The sequence below is a fragment of the Budorcas taxicolor genome, chromosome 16 (genome assembly GCF_023091745.1).
Source record: "Budorcas taxicolor isolate Tak-1 chromosome 16, Takin1.1, whole genome shotgun sequence".
In the NCBI taxonomy this organism is placed as follows: domain Eukaryota; kingdom Metazoa; phylum Chordata; class Mammalia; order Artiodactyla; family Bovidae; genus Budorcas; species Budorcas taxicolor.
In genome coordinates this window covers 51,333,660-51,348,138 of record NC_068925.1, presented here as the reverse complement: position 1 = coordinate 51,348,138, position 14,479 = coordinate 51,333,660, and the positions used below count along the sequence as shown (strand labels likewise).

At 58.7% G+C, this 14,479-nt stretch overlaps 1 protein-coding gene across 1 annotated transcript in view; it reads right to left on the bottom strand.

Moving 5' to 3' along the window:
* The window catches only part of MORN1 (MORN repeat containing 1), a 49,027-nt gene that overhangs the window by 8,407 nt on the left and 26,141 nt on the right, over nt 1-14,479 (bottom strand). The window contains exons 11-12 of the mRNA XM_052654053.1: nt 4,325-4,458; nt 4,153-4,226 (exon numbers count right to left, since the gene is read on the bottom strand). Coding sequence (XP_052510013.1) covers nt 4,153-4,226; nt 4,325-4,458 — 208 coding nt within the window. The remainder of the gene's footprint in view (nt 1-4,152; nt 4,227-4,324; nt 4,459-14,479) is intronic.

The window sequence follows — 14,479 nt, the reverse complement described above, 5'->3', positions numbered from 1 at the left end:
CTCTGTGTCATGCTGTGAAATTCCGTAACATGCCAGGAATGTCTCCACAGGAATGCGGCGGGGCCGGCGGCGGGGGCCCGGGCTCGCCTCGGGAGCAGCGCCGTGGCGGGCTGCCCGCCGGCCTCCCTGGTCCCGGAGCCGCCCTGTATGCACACCGTCTCTCCCAACCTGGAGCTCAGAGCTGGGCGACCCGGGCAGGCTCCCCTGATCGTGCTGAGCCAGCCACTCAGGAACCAGACTTGAGATATGACAAAGCCACGAGTGTGATGGCCAGCACAAGGCCATTCCCAGGGGAGGAGGAGGTCAGGGCGGCCACACCTGTCTGTGAACCCCGGGCTCAGGCCCTCCCGGGTCGTGCACGCGAAAGGCCCCTTCCAGGCCTTGACTCTCTGGGGGTGGGGTCTGTGTGGTGAGGGGTCCCAGTGGGCTGGGGCCTGGGAGCCCCAGGACTTGGCATTACCTGGGCACCCCTTCTCCAAAATTGGGGCACTCACCCCAAGACCAAACATTCTGTCTTTGGAGGGGCAGGAGTCTGGTGGGCCACCGGCTGGGCTCTGGGAAGACCGAGACCCTTAGGCCGAGGGTGCTAGTCTGCCCAGTGGACCCCTTCCTCCACTGTGTTTAGGGAGCACGCTGCTGCTGCTAAGTCGCTTCAGTCATGCATGAAGGTAGTTTAATTAGACCCGAACATTGTGACAAAAGGCCAGAAGTTCGTCCTGAAGGCGCCCCCCTGTCGCATGAAATAAAGACACACTTGGCCCTGAAGTTGGGGGCCTGTGTCTTGCCAAACCTTGTGGGGATGAAGAGACACTGTTTCAACCCTTCTTGTTCTTGGAACCCCTTGATGATGACGATGGGCGAAGCTAACACGTGACCATGTGAGATGTCCTGTGGCTCTGGGGGGGTCACCAGGTGAGGACTCACGGGGACCCAGGGGGCAGCAGGGCAGGGAAGGCAGTGAATGAATGTGGGGCCATGCAGGCTGCGGGCTGCCGGAGTCTGCTCCGAGAGTTAGGTGGCCCTGGGGCCTCAAGGTTGGCCTGTCCTGGGCCCAGCCTTGCAGGTGGCCGCCTGGGGCCCTTCCTCGGTCACCAGAAGCTGAGGAACAGCTGGCTTGCCCTTGATCTCCCCTTGGGCCACCTGGGGGTTGGGGGGCACCACCTGAATTCAGCAGCTTCTTCCACCCTTCCTGAACCTTGGGATCTGACACTGAGAGGCCAAAACCACAGGCCAGCCTGGAGGCTCCAGGGTCATGGCCAAACTCGGGCCCGTGGATGGAGTATAGACAAACTCAGGCCCGTGGACGGGGCATGGCCAAACTCGGGCCCCGTGGGAGGGATTCTGGGGAAAACAGAAGGGTTTTAAGTGCCAGCTGCTGCATGCTCACTGACCAGACATGAGGTAGGGCTGTGCCCTACCGGGCACTTCATGCTCCTGTCTCACTCCTTGCAGGTGGTCAGGAGGACTGTCCCTTTGCCCCGTCAGGTCATGGGGGAGATCTATGCAAACATCCTGCTCCCGGTGGGGGTGGGCACTGGTGTGGGCTAAGTTGCTTCAGTCGTGTCCGACTCTTTACGACCCCCATGGACTATAACCTACCAGGCTCCTCTGTCCATGGGATCCTCCAGGCGAGAATACTGGAGTGGGTTGCCATTTCCTTCTCCAGGGGATCTTCCTGATCCAGGGATCGAACCCATGTCTCCTGCATCTCTGGCACTGCAAACGGATTCTTTACCACTGAGCCACTGGGGAAGTCCCAGCAGGCCCAGCTGAAATGAAGTGTCCACAACCTCACAAGGATTCTCAGTGCAAACCAGGGGCTTTTCATTTGCCTGAGCCAGTTGCTGGAAAGGATGGATTTCTTAGAAAACCTAAAGGTGGGCTTTTAGGGTCTAGAGCCAGGTTTGGATGCTGGCGCGAGGCGCTGGTGCCTGAACACACGTGAGGAAGTAGTGGTGGGGATGGTGGATCAGGAGGCCCTGGGGGCCTCGGGCAGGCTCCCCACCTCTTTTCTGAGTGGGAGCCTCGGACATACAGACACCCATCGGGGTGGGGGCTCAGGGGCACAGAGCTGGGCCTGGATTCAGGAGGTCTAGAGACCAGTGCCCGCAGGAAGGAAAGGTGCTTATGGCTGCAAAAGCCTGGCCTGGGGCCTCGGAGGCAGGCTAAGGCCAGGTAGGAGGGCTCGGGCCGGGGCGCTGTGGCCAGGCCAGGGTTGCCTGACCACGCTGGCTTGTGTCTTTAACCAAGGTAACTCCAGGCCCATGGGGAGCTCTGTACACGGACACCTGTCTGTCCACAGCCAGCATGGCCGGGGTGGGGGGGTGACCTGGGAGCTTTGGGAGAATATCTCCCCGGGGTTTCTGTATTTGGAGAACAAGCTCAGAGGGGCTCCCTGGGGAGAACAGGCCAGCCTGCCCCTCGGGCCTAGATGAGGGAATGCAGCAGAGCACAGGGACGCTCTGCAATGGTCCCAGCCTGGTGAGGACACTGCATTTCAAGAGCTTGGAGAGCCCTTGGCAGAGCGGACAGCGGGAGGAGGAGCTGGCTGCTCCTGTCTTCTCGGAAGAGGACAACAGTGAAAGGCTCCTTTTTTGCTGAAATCAGACGTTTCCACATCAGCCTCAGCTGCCGAGTTGCCACAGTTACTGAATCCAGCACACGCTTCGCTGTGAGCATCTGGGCCTGGGCTGTGTTGTGAGTTAGTCCTGGGGGTGTTTCAGCCTTTGGCCGGCACGCACGTCCCTGAGACTGAAACACTGGGCAATGTGGGGTCTCTGTGTCTCGTAGGAGCCTTTTGTTTTTTGGAGCCTGTGCTTCTCTGAACTTCTGAAATATGAAGTGAGCTTCATATTTAGTTCACATACCATGACTCAGAATGATGCAGAAGGGTGGCCCCTTCCTCTGGAAATGGCGCATCCCCACTCAGCCTGCGACCCCGTGCCAGCCTCCGAGTGTCCCGGCCGGCCCACGCCTGCTGGTGTCATCGCCACCGATGAGCAAGCTAATTGCAGAGTGTTGGTGGATGCAGTGGCTCAAGGCCGCTCGCCCCCTGCCCGTTTGTCCTGCGTTTCTCATTTTCCTAGAGTTTTGTGGCCGCGTCTCTGCCTGCCGGCCTCTGCTCTTTTGCATGGCTGTTTCCATGTGTGCCCTAGGCTGGTGGCAAGAGGTGTCCATGGCACCCCGACCATGACTCCCAAAGGCTGACGAGCCTCACGCTGGGGTTGGAGGCCAGACCTTGGTGGGAGGTGGGAGTCTCGGAGGGCCACATCCTCCCCTGGGCCTGGGTCTCTTCTCCAGACGGAAGGTTCCTGTCTTCGGGGTTCCGTGGCTGAATTGCCAGCCCAGGTCTGCTTTGCCTGACCACACCTCACAGGTTCCACTCCAGGAGGAGACCTCAGATGGGGGTGCGCTGGTGGCTCCTTGGGGGCTGCCCGGTGCTCAGGGCTTTCAGGTGGGTGAGCATCAGTCCCACCCGAACCTCTGGAGCTGTGGGGCTTGGCGGGGAGGTGGAGGGCAAGAGGCTCCCAGGAATTTCTCTGGAATCCAGCCTTCCTCCTGAGAAGGAACAGCTGAGGGATGTCCCCTCGCCTCCCCCCAGACCCCCACGCAGCCCTGCCTACTTCTTTAGACAGAAACCTGAACTCAGCCTGGGTGAGCTCTGGTCTCCTTGCCTGCAGGCCGGGTGGCTGTGGCCCCAGGTATGTGACGGCCTGCACAGACAGATAGGGAGGCACACAGACAAAGCTCCAGGCCACGGTGCCGGCGCGTGAGGGCCTGCTGCCCGCCCGGGGGCCCTGGCCTCTGTCCATGTGCCAGAGCGTCTGCAGGCCCTTTGAGAGAGGGGACCCCTGTGACCACTCTGCTCCCCTGGCCTCAGGCCTGCCCGGGCGAATCCCCACATGGACAACCGCAGGACGTGGGTGGGCTCCACCCAGCTGTCCACTCCCAGGCAAGGCCCTCGGTACAGGAAGATCGCCATCCTAGACCAGGCCCCGGGCTCCATGGCGTCCAAGTCACCTCAGGCCCCCGGGATACCGGGCAGGCGGGTGGAGAAGGGCGCCATCCTGAGATGCACACACCTGAGAGGCCTGGCTGTGGCCCAGCTGATGGGGAGGTCAGAGCAACCCCAGCGCTGATGAGTGCTCCTACCTGCTTCCTCCTGGCAGGCCTTGCACTATGGGCGTTGTCCCCCTGTGGTCCTGGCCTCTGGGCCTGCTGCCCACCTTTTAGAAGCAGCGGGTTGGGGCAGAGTTCAGCTCCCAGCTCCCCCATGCATGGCCTCGGTGTCAGGCTGAGCCTGTCATGGGTGTCCCATCCCTACCTCGCGGAGGCCCTCCAGAAACAGGATGGCGTGGTACCCTGGTGGTGGGGGCCCAAGGCGGACGTCAGAGAACTGGACGCAGCCTCGCTCTGCTCGCCGACGGCTCCCGGGACAGCTGGGCTCGTGTTTCCTGGCTGAGGGGAGAGGATTCCAGGAAAACAAAGGAAAAGGCCCTTCAAGTATCACAAAACAAAAGTCAGAAAGGACATTTCCTGTGGCCTCTCTGAAGTGGGACTTGTGTGGCTGAGGTTGTTGGGCCATGGAAGGCCCCATGGGCCCTGGGGGGCCTGGCGCTACTGCCCAGAGTGCCGGCCACAGCCATCTCCAGGGGAGTGGCTGCGCTGGTGTAGACACAGGGCCCCATGGGGTGTGGTTTTGGGTCCCCCGCCCTTCAATGCCCCTTTGTCTGCGGTCCACCACGAGGCCTGGCAGGTGGTGCTTTGGGGCTGAGGGGGTCTCCTGTCACAACACCTGTGCCACTGAGGCCCTGGGTGTCCTGGACAGGACAGGACAGGCCCCGGGTCAGAGGCCTTGTGCTCAGCCAGGCAGAGCCTGGGAGGACATGCCTCCTCAATGAGGTCTACCCCATGTGGTGACGTCAGACCTCATCTGTGGCAAGCATAGAGCATGGAAGGGCCCACAGCTACCAGCCCCACAAGGGAGGCTGCCCCCCAAGGGGACCTGAAACTCTCTAGTGCTGGAGAACATCAGAGGGTTGGGTTTAATCTGCCTGTCCTACGACAGGGACCCCACTGGGACCCCTCCCCACCCTGGCTGCCTCCAGCCCCTCCCCCAGGAGTCCTAAGGTGTGACAGCCACAGGGCGTGCTTCTACCGCTCCCCTTCCCCGTGTCTCTTCTGCCTGCGGGGGATCCTGCGGTGTGGTGCTGTGCAGGGCCACCCCACGACCGTCCCAAACAGATGTACATCAGGCTTGCTCTCATATGGGGATGGACTCAGGGCTCTTCTGACCATCCTTTGCCCCAAGGGCCCTGCCCATGTGTACACAAGTGGGGAGGGGCCAAGGGGAGTTGGCTGGACACTCCTGCCAGCCGACTCTGCAGGGTGAACCCTTCATTGACCCCCTCGGTGGGGGTCTGAGTGAGTGGAGGGGTGTTTCTTCATCGGCCCCCTAGGGGGGTCTGGGCGAGTGGAGGGGTCTCTCCTCCATACTCTGGATGGGGCCCTGGGGTGCAGGCATTAACACCCCTTCCCTGGAGCCCAGCTTCTGCAGGGAGAGGTGGAGTCAGACCCCCAGAAGTATTTCCAAATTACAGGTGGGGAATTATTTCTCTCAGCGGGGTCTTAATCTCATCGTTACAGCACATTATAAAAGCAGAATCTTTGCTCCCCCAAGGATGTCCTCTGTGCACGCCGTTTCCCTGTCAGCTCAGCTGCCCGGGCACTGTGGATGTCCTGGGCAGCGACAGGAACGCGCTGCTGACGGAATTTTTTCCAGCTCTTAACGCACCGCGGCTTCCGTGCAGCTTCGCGTGAGCTAACATCTCCCACCTCTGGACAGTAAAGACCCGTGCTGTGTCCTCTGCCAAGGTGACCAGCTAGTGGGCCCCAGACAGAGCTGGGCTTGCTGGGGCCATGGTTCCTCCTGGGCAGCAACCAGACCTAGGCCCACAAAGCACCGTATCGGGGTGCTGGGGACTAGGGGCCTGTGTGGAAACAAGCTGGTGTGCAAGTCTATGCACATCCACACTAAGCCTGAGCTGCCGCCCCCTGGCTCTGGGCACCAACGGGTCTGCTGGAAGAGGCCGGTCAGTCCTCCCGACCCTGTAGGCCGCCTGGAGCACGGGTGCTCCTGTGTCCTCCCCATGAGTGAGGAGGGACTGAGGAAGTGGGGCTGGACCGTGGAGTGAGACTCCAGTGCTCTGGGTGCACACACAACTCTGAAACCAAGTGGGCGGATGTGGCGAGGAGGGGACGCCGAGACCCTGACAGCGGCTCAGGATGCCTCCGCCTGAGCCACGAGGGTGGGCACCCTGACCCCCAGGACGCCTGCTTACCATTCAGGGACAGAAGAGGAAGGGCTCCAAGACCCTTTTGTTGAGTGACAGAACCTGGCGCTGTCCAGCTGAAACCCCATAGGTAGCTCTACCTGCAGTTCTAGGAGGGAACCTTCTAGATTCGGGGACATGTGGACCCTGGCCTGGGGCTGGGGGCTGGGGTGGTCCCACCAAGGGTTGGGGGGGTCTGCCTTTGGAGTTGGGATCCTGGACACAGGAGATGGGGGAGTGGTGTCCATCCGCACAGACACGTACTGCCCGTCCTGGACGCCTGGCTACTCCTTGACATCTCCGCTCACCAGTCTCATACCTCTCAGGGAGACCCCCCCAGCTGCCCACTGCCCTCCCTGGTGATTGCCACCCCGCCGAACCTTTCAGTTCCAGGCTCTGGATGTTCAGTCCACCCCTCATGCTCCAGCACATGGATCCATCTCTGCCTGTACCTCGAGCACGAGCTGGTCCTATCCTCACTCATGGCTGAGCTGTGCTGAGCCCTCTGGTCCTTGGTGCTGCTGGCCTCTGCCCATGCCTCCCCATCAGGTCCTTGCTATGGGCGTGATGACCCCTCCCGACCCTGTCTGCCCTGTGTCCAACCTGGTCCTGAGAGTTTGAACCACCCATAGGAGAGGTGGGTGCCCCACGGGAGGGAAGACCCCACTTCTGACAACAGACTTGGCCACAGAGACCCCTCCAGGCCCCTGGTTGCCCACTGCCTTCCCTGGTGGCGACAGGCTAGCCGTTCTCCTGGCTGAGTGTGTGTGGGCCAAGTGGCCACTTCAAGTGTACCCGAGTCCTGAGGATGCTGCAGGAGAGGGAGAGAGCCCCTACCCCTCATGTCCTGAAAGGGTCATCACTCCTGGGCGAGGGTCCTGCCTGGGCCTCCAAGGCCCTTGGGGCAGCTCCTGGTGCGTTTCAGTAGCCTCCCCAGCCAGGCGGCCTCGCGAGCAGGTTCGCGACTCCAGCTCTCTGGAGTGACTTCCGAACCTTTCTGTCGATTTTAATTACATCGGTTAAGGCTTTATCAGCAAAATAAAGGTCACTGTGCTGCCTCCAGGGAGCAGGAGGCCGAGCTGGCCAGGGAGAGCGGGCAGCTTGACCTCTCCGGGAGGGAAATGCCAATTAATTATCTTTTTACAGCCGACTCAATTAGACTCCCTAATCACCTGTGTAGGACACAGAGGAGGCACAGAGACCTCGGGAATAAGCGCCGCTACTGAGGGCCCGGTGTCTCTGGGATAGCTGGCTCCAGGCAGGACGTTTGCTCTCTCACAAGACTTGTGCCCCTAGGAGGTTATCAGCCTGAAGAGGACCAGCTGGCCCATCTGTTGGTGACCAGACACACCAAGCCAGTCTCAGGGTAGACGCCATCAGCAAGGGGCTGGCTGGTTACAGAGACGGACACGCAGGTAGCCGGCAGCCGGCAGCCGGGAAAGCAGGGAGGTCTGTGCAGGAAGGACACCTGGGGCCCTGGGTCTTGATGGCCAAGGGAAGGGGAGGCAGCCTGAGGGCTGGGGGGGGTCTCCCTGCCGTTCTCCAGCTGCCCAGGACCTGGGCGACAGCTCCCTCTGAGTTGTGTGCCAGCCCTCTGGGCCCCGTTTGTCCCTGGGCACACACAACTCTGCTGGGGCCTGGGGTCTGGCCTGGAGGGTCTGCCTTCAGCCGGTCAGCTGCCTCCCCACCTGGCACAGGTGTGACACACGCACATGCGCACACACAAGTCCCGACTCTCACACTCCCTTGCCCAAGAGGCCTCCAGCCTCAGGGCCACTACCCTGTGACCCTCTCCATGGGCTGCCTGATGGCAACCTGTGGATGTGGTCGAGGGTGCCAACCTCACCCCCGAACAACGGAGCTGCCTCCACAGACCAGGCCTCGGTCCTGTCAGTGGTGTTTGCCTGGGAGGGCTTCCTAACGTCTGTCAAAAACCTCTTGAGCGACCCTTCCCCACAGGGCTCCTCCTCAGCCCTGCCGTGGCTCCTGGGGGAAGGGGAGGTGGAGGAAAGAGGAAGTGCCACCCCCCACCCCCCCACAGTCACTGGAAGCTGTCCAGGCTCTTCCATGTACATTCAGTGAACCAGCCGAAGGGAGCAACCTGGATGTCTGGGTGAGCTCCCCCAACACCCGTCCTGGCAGCCATATCCTGCAGAGCCGTCTGGACTTCACTTCCCATGCAGTAGGCCCTGAGGGCTGGGGCTCCCCCTGCAGTGGACCCATGCTCCTGTCCAGGGAGATGACAGGACAGAAATACTGGAGTCAGGGATGAGCAGCTCCGAGCCGCTGACATCTGACAGGTCAGTCTGTCCTGTTGGCTGATGGGGTGAGCGGTGTGGCTGGGAAAGTCGAGTGCACCCTGAGCCCCCCAGGTGATCAGAGGTGGAGCAGGGACCCTTAGCCCCTCTCAGTCCTGCCCTCCTGACTTTGGAGCCAGGAGTCAATTCTGGTGCCCATGAACCACTTGATACCAGATGGTTCAGGAGGGGAGGAGGTAAGAAAGGCCAGGGGTCTTGGTTGTTTGAGGCCACAACTGCCTCAAAACCCTGCAGGTGGGTCCATGTGGCAGGGACCAGAGTGGATGGGCTACTGTGCCCCAAGCATGGCTGACATCCACCCAGAGTCCTGCTTTCTGACCCACCTGGCACCCCCTGGACAACACATCCTCTCTAAGGTTACGCTGTGAGCATCCTTCACCAAGTGGGGATTCTGTACAGAAAACAAAGCCAGAGCCTCATCCATTTCCTCCTGGCTCCTCCCCATCTCCCAGGGTCCCCGTCTACCTGGGCCTTTCTCCAGCTTCTCTTTGCTCACCTCCGCTGGCTCCTCCAACCCCAAACACGCTCCTCCCTAGACCTCCTTCCACACCTTGTTTGGATGCTGATACCCTGAGGAGTGAAGCCTGCTTCTCCTGGACAGTCCCTCCTGGCTCTATGGCCTCAGTTCTTAGGCGTCCTTAGGACCAGCTCTGCCTGCTGCATTGTCCTCACCACCCTGACTACCACCATCATCCCATCACCATCATCACTGTCTTCATCAACACCGTCATCATCCTCATCACCACTACTCCACCATCTTCATCACCATCACCACCACCATATCACCTGCATCACCAGCATCATCATCACCCTCATCACCACCACGACTGTTCTCACCTCCACAGTAGGGTCACTCTGCACTCTCCAGGGGCCAGGTCCTTTGCTAAGCTCTTCCCAGGTGGTTTACACACATGGAACCCTCACCTCAGCCTAGAAGAGCCGCCATCATCCCCTTGTTTAGAGAGGAGGAAACTGAGGACAGCCAGCTCTGGTCAAGGTGCATGCTGCTCTGCTGGTGCTGCCGTGGAGGCAGGTGCCCAGTTTGTCTTTGAAGAGCCCCAGGCTGGGCCTGCAGTTCCCTCAGGAGCCCCTGCAAGGGCGCCCGCCTCCATCCTGGTTGTACTTGTCCAGGCTGCCAGCACCTGGGATGGAGACATGGGCCTAAGATCAGCCCTAGAAATAAATTCTCCATGTGGGGAACACAGAGCCTTATCTGTAACTGGGCCCTCTTCCCAGCTGGGGGACTTAGCTTATTTTTTTAATAAGAGATTTTCAAACTCAAGAATTTCCAGCTCAGCCAGGGGACTGTAACCTGGCCTGGCTGGCCTGGCCTGGGAGGGGTGGGCATGTGGAACCTCCAGTTCCCCTGGTGGGTGGCTGCAGATCATATACAGCCTTGACATACTCCTTTCCCAATTTTGAACCAGTCTGCTCCATGTCTGGTTATAACTGTTGCTTCTTGACCCACATACAGGTTTCTCAGGAAACAGGTAAGGTGCTTTGGTACTCCCATCTCTTTAAGAATTTTCCACAGTTTGCTGTGATCCACACAATCAAAGGCTTTAATGTAGTCAATGAAGCAGATGTTTTGCTGGAACTCCCTTGCTTTCTCCATAATCCAGTGAATGTTGGCAATTTGATTTCTGGTTCCTCTGCCTTTTCTTAATCTAGGTTGCACATCTGGGAATTCTTGGTTCATGTACTGTTGAAGCCTAGCTTGAAGGATTTTGAACATAACCTTGCTAGGGTGTGAAATGAGTGCAATTGTATGGTAGTTTGAACATTCTTTGGCATTGCCCTTCTTTGGGATTGGAATGAAAACTGACCTTTTCCAGTCTTGTGGCCACTGCTGAGTTTTCCAAATTTGCTGGCCTATCAAGTGCAGCACTGTAGCAGCTCCTGGAGGTGCCCACTAGCCCACAGGTTCCCATCCATCCCCCAGTCCTTGGCCAGAGACTGGAAAGCAGCCAATGGCCCCTGGGTGTTCCCTGTAAGTCCACTTTGTCTCGTGCAGGTGGCTCGCTAAGCAGTAGCCTCGTCCTGGGTGGAGGAGGAGCAGACCCTCCTGGGTGGACCCCAGGAGTGGCCCAAGGACGCTTGCCCAAGGTCTCTCCTATAGAGATGTGTCCCTTTACATGCTGGGAACTTGCTGTTTCTGAAGCTACCACTTTGATGACAACCGTCCTGGAGGTCTCAGATGGCCCTGTTCAGAGGCCTCAGGGGCCATGAAGCAGCCTGAAGCAGGACAAGTGGCAACTGCTTTCCACCATGAGGGTCACTGCGGGGAGCAGTCAGCAGGCAGGGAGGCTGGATGGCTGCAGGGGAGGCCTGGGGTCTCCAGGGGCAGAAGCTTGTCTTTTGGAGTGATTGAGTCAGCCTCGGACTGGGCGGGGCTTGTACTTCTTCACAAGAGGGAACTTGCGTGCTTCTGTTCTTCCAGAAAAGAGTGGAGGGATGTTTGTCGCTCTCTCTAGGAGACCATCAGGCCAGGGAGCTTGTGGCTGGCATGTGGGGCCTGGTCATGCTGTCTCTGCCTCCAGCCCCCTCCTGCACAGGGCAGGGCTGGCACAAGACCCTAGCTCCGAGGAAGGAAGGAACGGAGTCAGCAAACTGCCTTTAAAGAGAAAAAGTGGGGCTTCCCTGGTGGCCCAGCGGTTAAGAATCTGCCTTCCAATGCAGGGGACACAGGTTTGATCCTTCGTCAGGGAACTAAGATTTACATGCCATGGGAAAAGCAAGCATGTGGGCCACGACTGCTGACCCCACACTCTAAAACCTATACACCACAACTAGAGAGACAGTTGTGTTCCACAGGAAAGACCTAGCAGAGCCAAAAACAGGTGCTGATTCGGAGGCTTCGAGAAAAGCTTGTAGGGGCTCCAGCTACCAGGCGCCTGGGAGCAGCTGGCGGTGGGGGGAAGTTGGGAGGGTGGGGGGTTTTGGGGGGTGAGGGGGTTGGGGGCAGGACCCAAGGAGGCCACAAGACTCACCCTCTTCCCCGCACTGCTCTGGGAACCGTGCCCTGACTGAGGGGCGAGAGTACAGTCACACGCACACACAAGAGCGTGCACACACTCACACACACACGAGACTGTCACAGGGAAAACTCTCCCCAGTGCAAGGCCCCCAGACTCCAATGCACACACACACATACATGTGTACAGAGACTTACGTGTGCACACACACCCCCACAAGTGCAGCCCCTCACCTGGCCCAGGCCCCTCCTCCTAGTCACCCAGTCTTGACTCTGCCCCCATTCCTGGGGCCCAGCTCAGGCCTGCCCTGCTGCCCTTGAGACCACAGTAACCCCCCAAGCAGACCCCTTCCTCCATCCCGGGTGCCTTTGGCATGCGCTTCCTGACAGAGGCCGGCTCCTGGCCTCTCGTAGGGAGCCCTGGACAAGTTAGGGCACCCACCTTGCCTCCCACCCTCCATAGTCTCCTGGTTGAAGCTGCTACTGGACCCCAGGGGCCAAACTGTGTACCATGAGCCCCCGTGCCTCCCCTCCAGGCCGTGGACCCATTGACCAGTTGCGGCATCTCATTCAATCAGTGCAGGAGCCTGACCCAGCGCGGCGTTACGGGTGTTCCCTGTGGACAGGGGCCCACAGGCAGCATTTTGGCCAACGGAGGAAGGGGTTCGGTGACTTCCCTGTGGGGTAATGGGGGGGGGGGCAGAAACTGTTCCTATGGGAACCCCTGGGGTGAGGGTGCAGACAGGCGGGGGCTCTGACCACAGAAGATGGGCAGCCCCACAGGGGGTGCCCAGGTGGGAGGCAGAAGGGGTGATGGAGGGGGAGGGCCACCCCATCTGATCCTGGAAGCTGCCAGCAACCACTGGCTAGTTAGTTGGCTTCTTGGCCAGAATCTGAACGTGAGGGAGACCAGGAAGCAAATAAGTGACCACCCTGGCTGGTCTGGTGGTTCTAAGTGGTCTGGGCCCCCATGACTCCCAAGGTCATGAAGAGAGCCCACTGGACTATCCCAGCAGTGGGGTCCTTGTCTCAGAGGCTGTGACCTGGGGCTGAGATGGGGGCCAGGCGCCATGTTGCCAGGAGGCTCGTTCAGGTCACCCACAATTCAGTCCTTTCTAAGGACACAGGGGCACCCAGGGTGAGCATCCACATGGGTGCGCAGGTTTGCGGCCATACCAGACCTTGGCTGCACAGGGAGCCTGGGTGCACATTCACCTCCCTTTTTCTGTCCACCTCGTGCGGCCCACTGGACAGATGCCAGAGACCCACTGTCAGGGGCCAAAGGGCATAGGGTGTCCAAGGCAGCACCAGAGTCCTTCTGCTGCCCATGCCCATGGGGCTGCAAAACACATGGAGGGGTTGGTGCCCTGCAGCTCCTGGCCGGCCCCAGACCAGGCATCAAGTTGTGGGAAGGAGGAGCTGGAGGGGGCTCCCATTGGATGCTGGAGGTCAGGCCCCCACTGCCCTGCAGACAGACCCCTCTTCCTCCCTGGGCTCCCAGACCGCAGGACTGCCGCAGGGCCAGAGGGCTGTGTCCAGGAGAGCCGCCAGGGAGGGCACCCTCTGAGGCCCCAGCTCCCAGAAGCTGTGGTCTCGGGGACCTGCAGCCCCTACCCCTCTGATGCGGGTCCCAGGCAGGCAGCTCCCGCCCATCTGAGTTCACTTCCCTTGTCCTCCAGGGCCCTGGAAGCAGCGCGGAATCTTTTTATATTTCCCTGGGACGTTCCTTCTAGCTGGGACAATTCCTAGACAAGAAATTTATAGCACAAATTTTCCTTTAAAAATATGGATCTTTCATGCTAATTCTGCCATAATTAACCATAGACAATTAATATTAAAATGCGTTATCACCCCAAGAGGCAATGAAATTTCCAGAAGATCGCTGCTATGCATTCCGTCACTTTTATTGGCAAGACTGGATTAGCGGCAAAGGGCACCTTGATTTTTAAAATCGTCTCACAGATCCCCTCTGATGGACACTCAAAACCATGTTCAACAGTGAAAATGAGGGCCACTCAGATCCACTGGAAACATTTCCTGGTAGGGTTTTGTGCATTTAAATAATCAAAAAAAACAAAAACACAAAACAGCAATCTGAGGTTCTCCCTCCCTGCTTTGGCGTTTTTTAGGTTCCCAAATCCAATTTACAGGGGATTGTCTGAGCCACCCGGGCTCTGCTAGCCTCACAATGTCCCTCTAGCAATTAGCAGCACCTGCATTAGGATTCAATGGACTTAAATTACTGGGGGGTGAGGCAGACACCCCACTGACAACAATTAACACAAAAGGGCTGCACCATTTAAAGCTGTGGGTGGGAATTACAAAAGGTTAAGAGACTAAATATAAAAAAAAATTTTGAATATAAAATCAATGTGCTTTGTTACAAAAATCTGGGTGCTATAATTTAACCAAATTAGGGTTTGGAATATCTGGCAATAGTCCACGTCTATGACATCGTCTTTTATTCTCAACAGAAAGCAACTTGTCTATTCAAAAGTTAAAAACAATTAAACAACTGAAATATTTCATGTCAACAAAATAATAAAACACAGAGTTTTGAATTACGTACTACTGACATTAGGCCTTTGGAAAGAGAAAGCATTTTCTCTCCTCGTTTCACTTATTTGTATAATTGGAAGCCAAGTTCTCAGAGGTTCGTTTTCCTAATTGCCTGCGGATGCGGGAGTAGAGTGCTGACCCGCCATCTGTGAGAGCCTGGCCCCGCTGGGGCTGGAGCAGGTGAGGGCTGAGCCCCCAGGGCAGGGGGCCTGCGGGAGGCTGGAGTGGGGGGTGAGACCCTGAGTGGGGGTGCTTCCCAGTGGCCCCTCCTTCGTAAACAGGCATTGGCCCCGTGC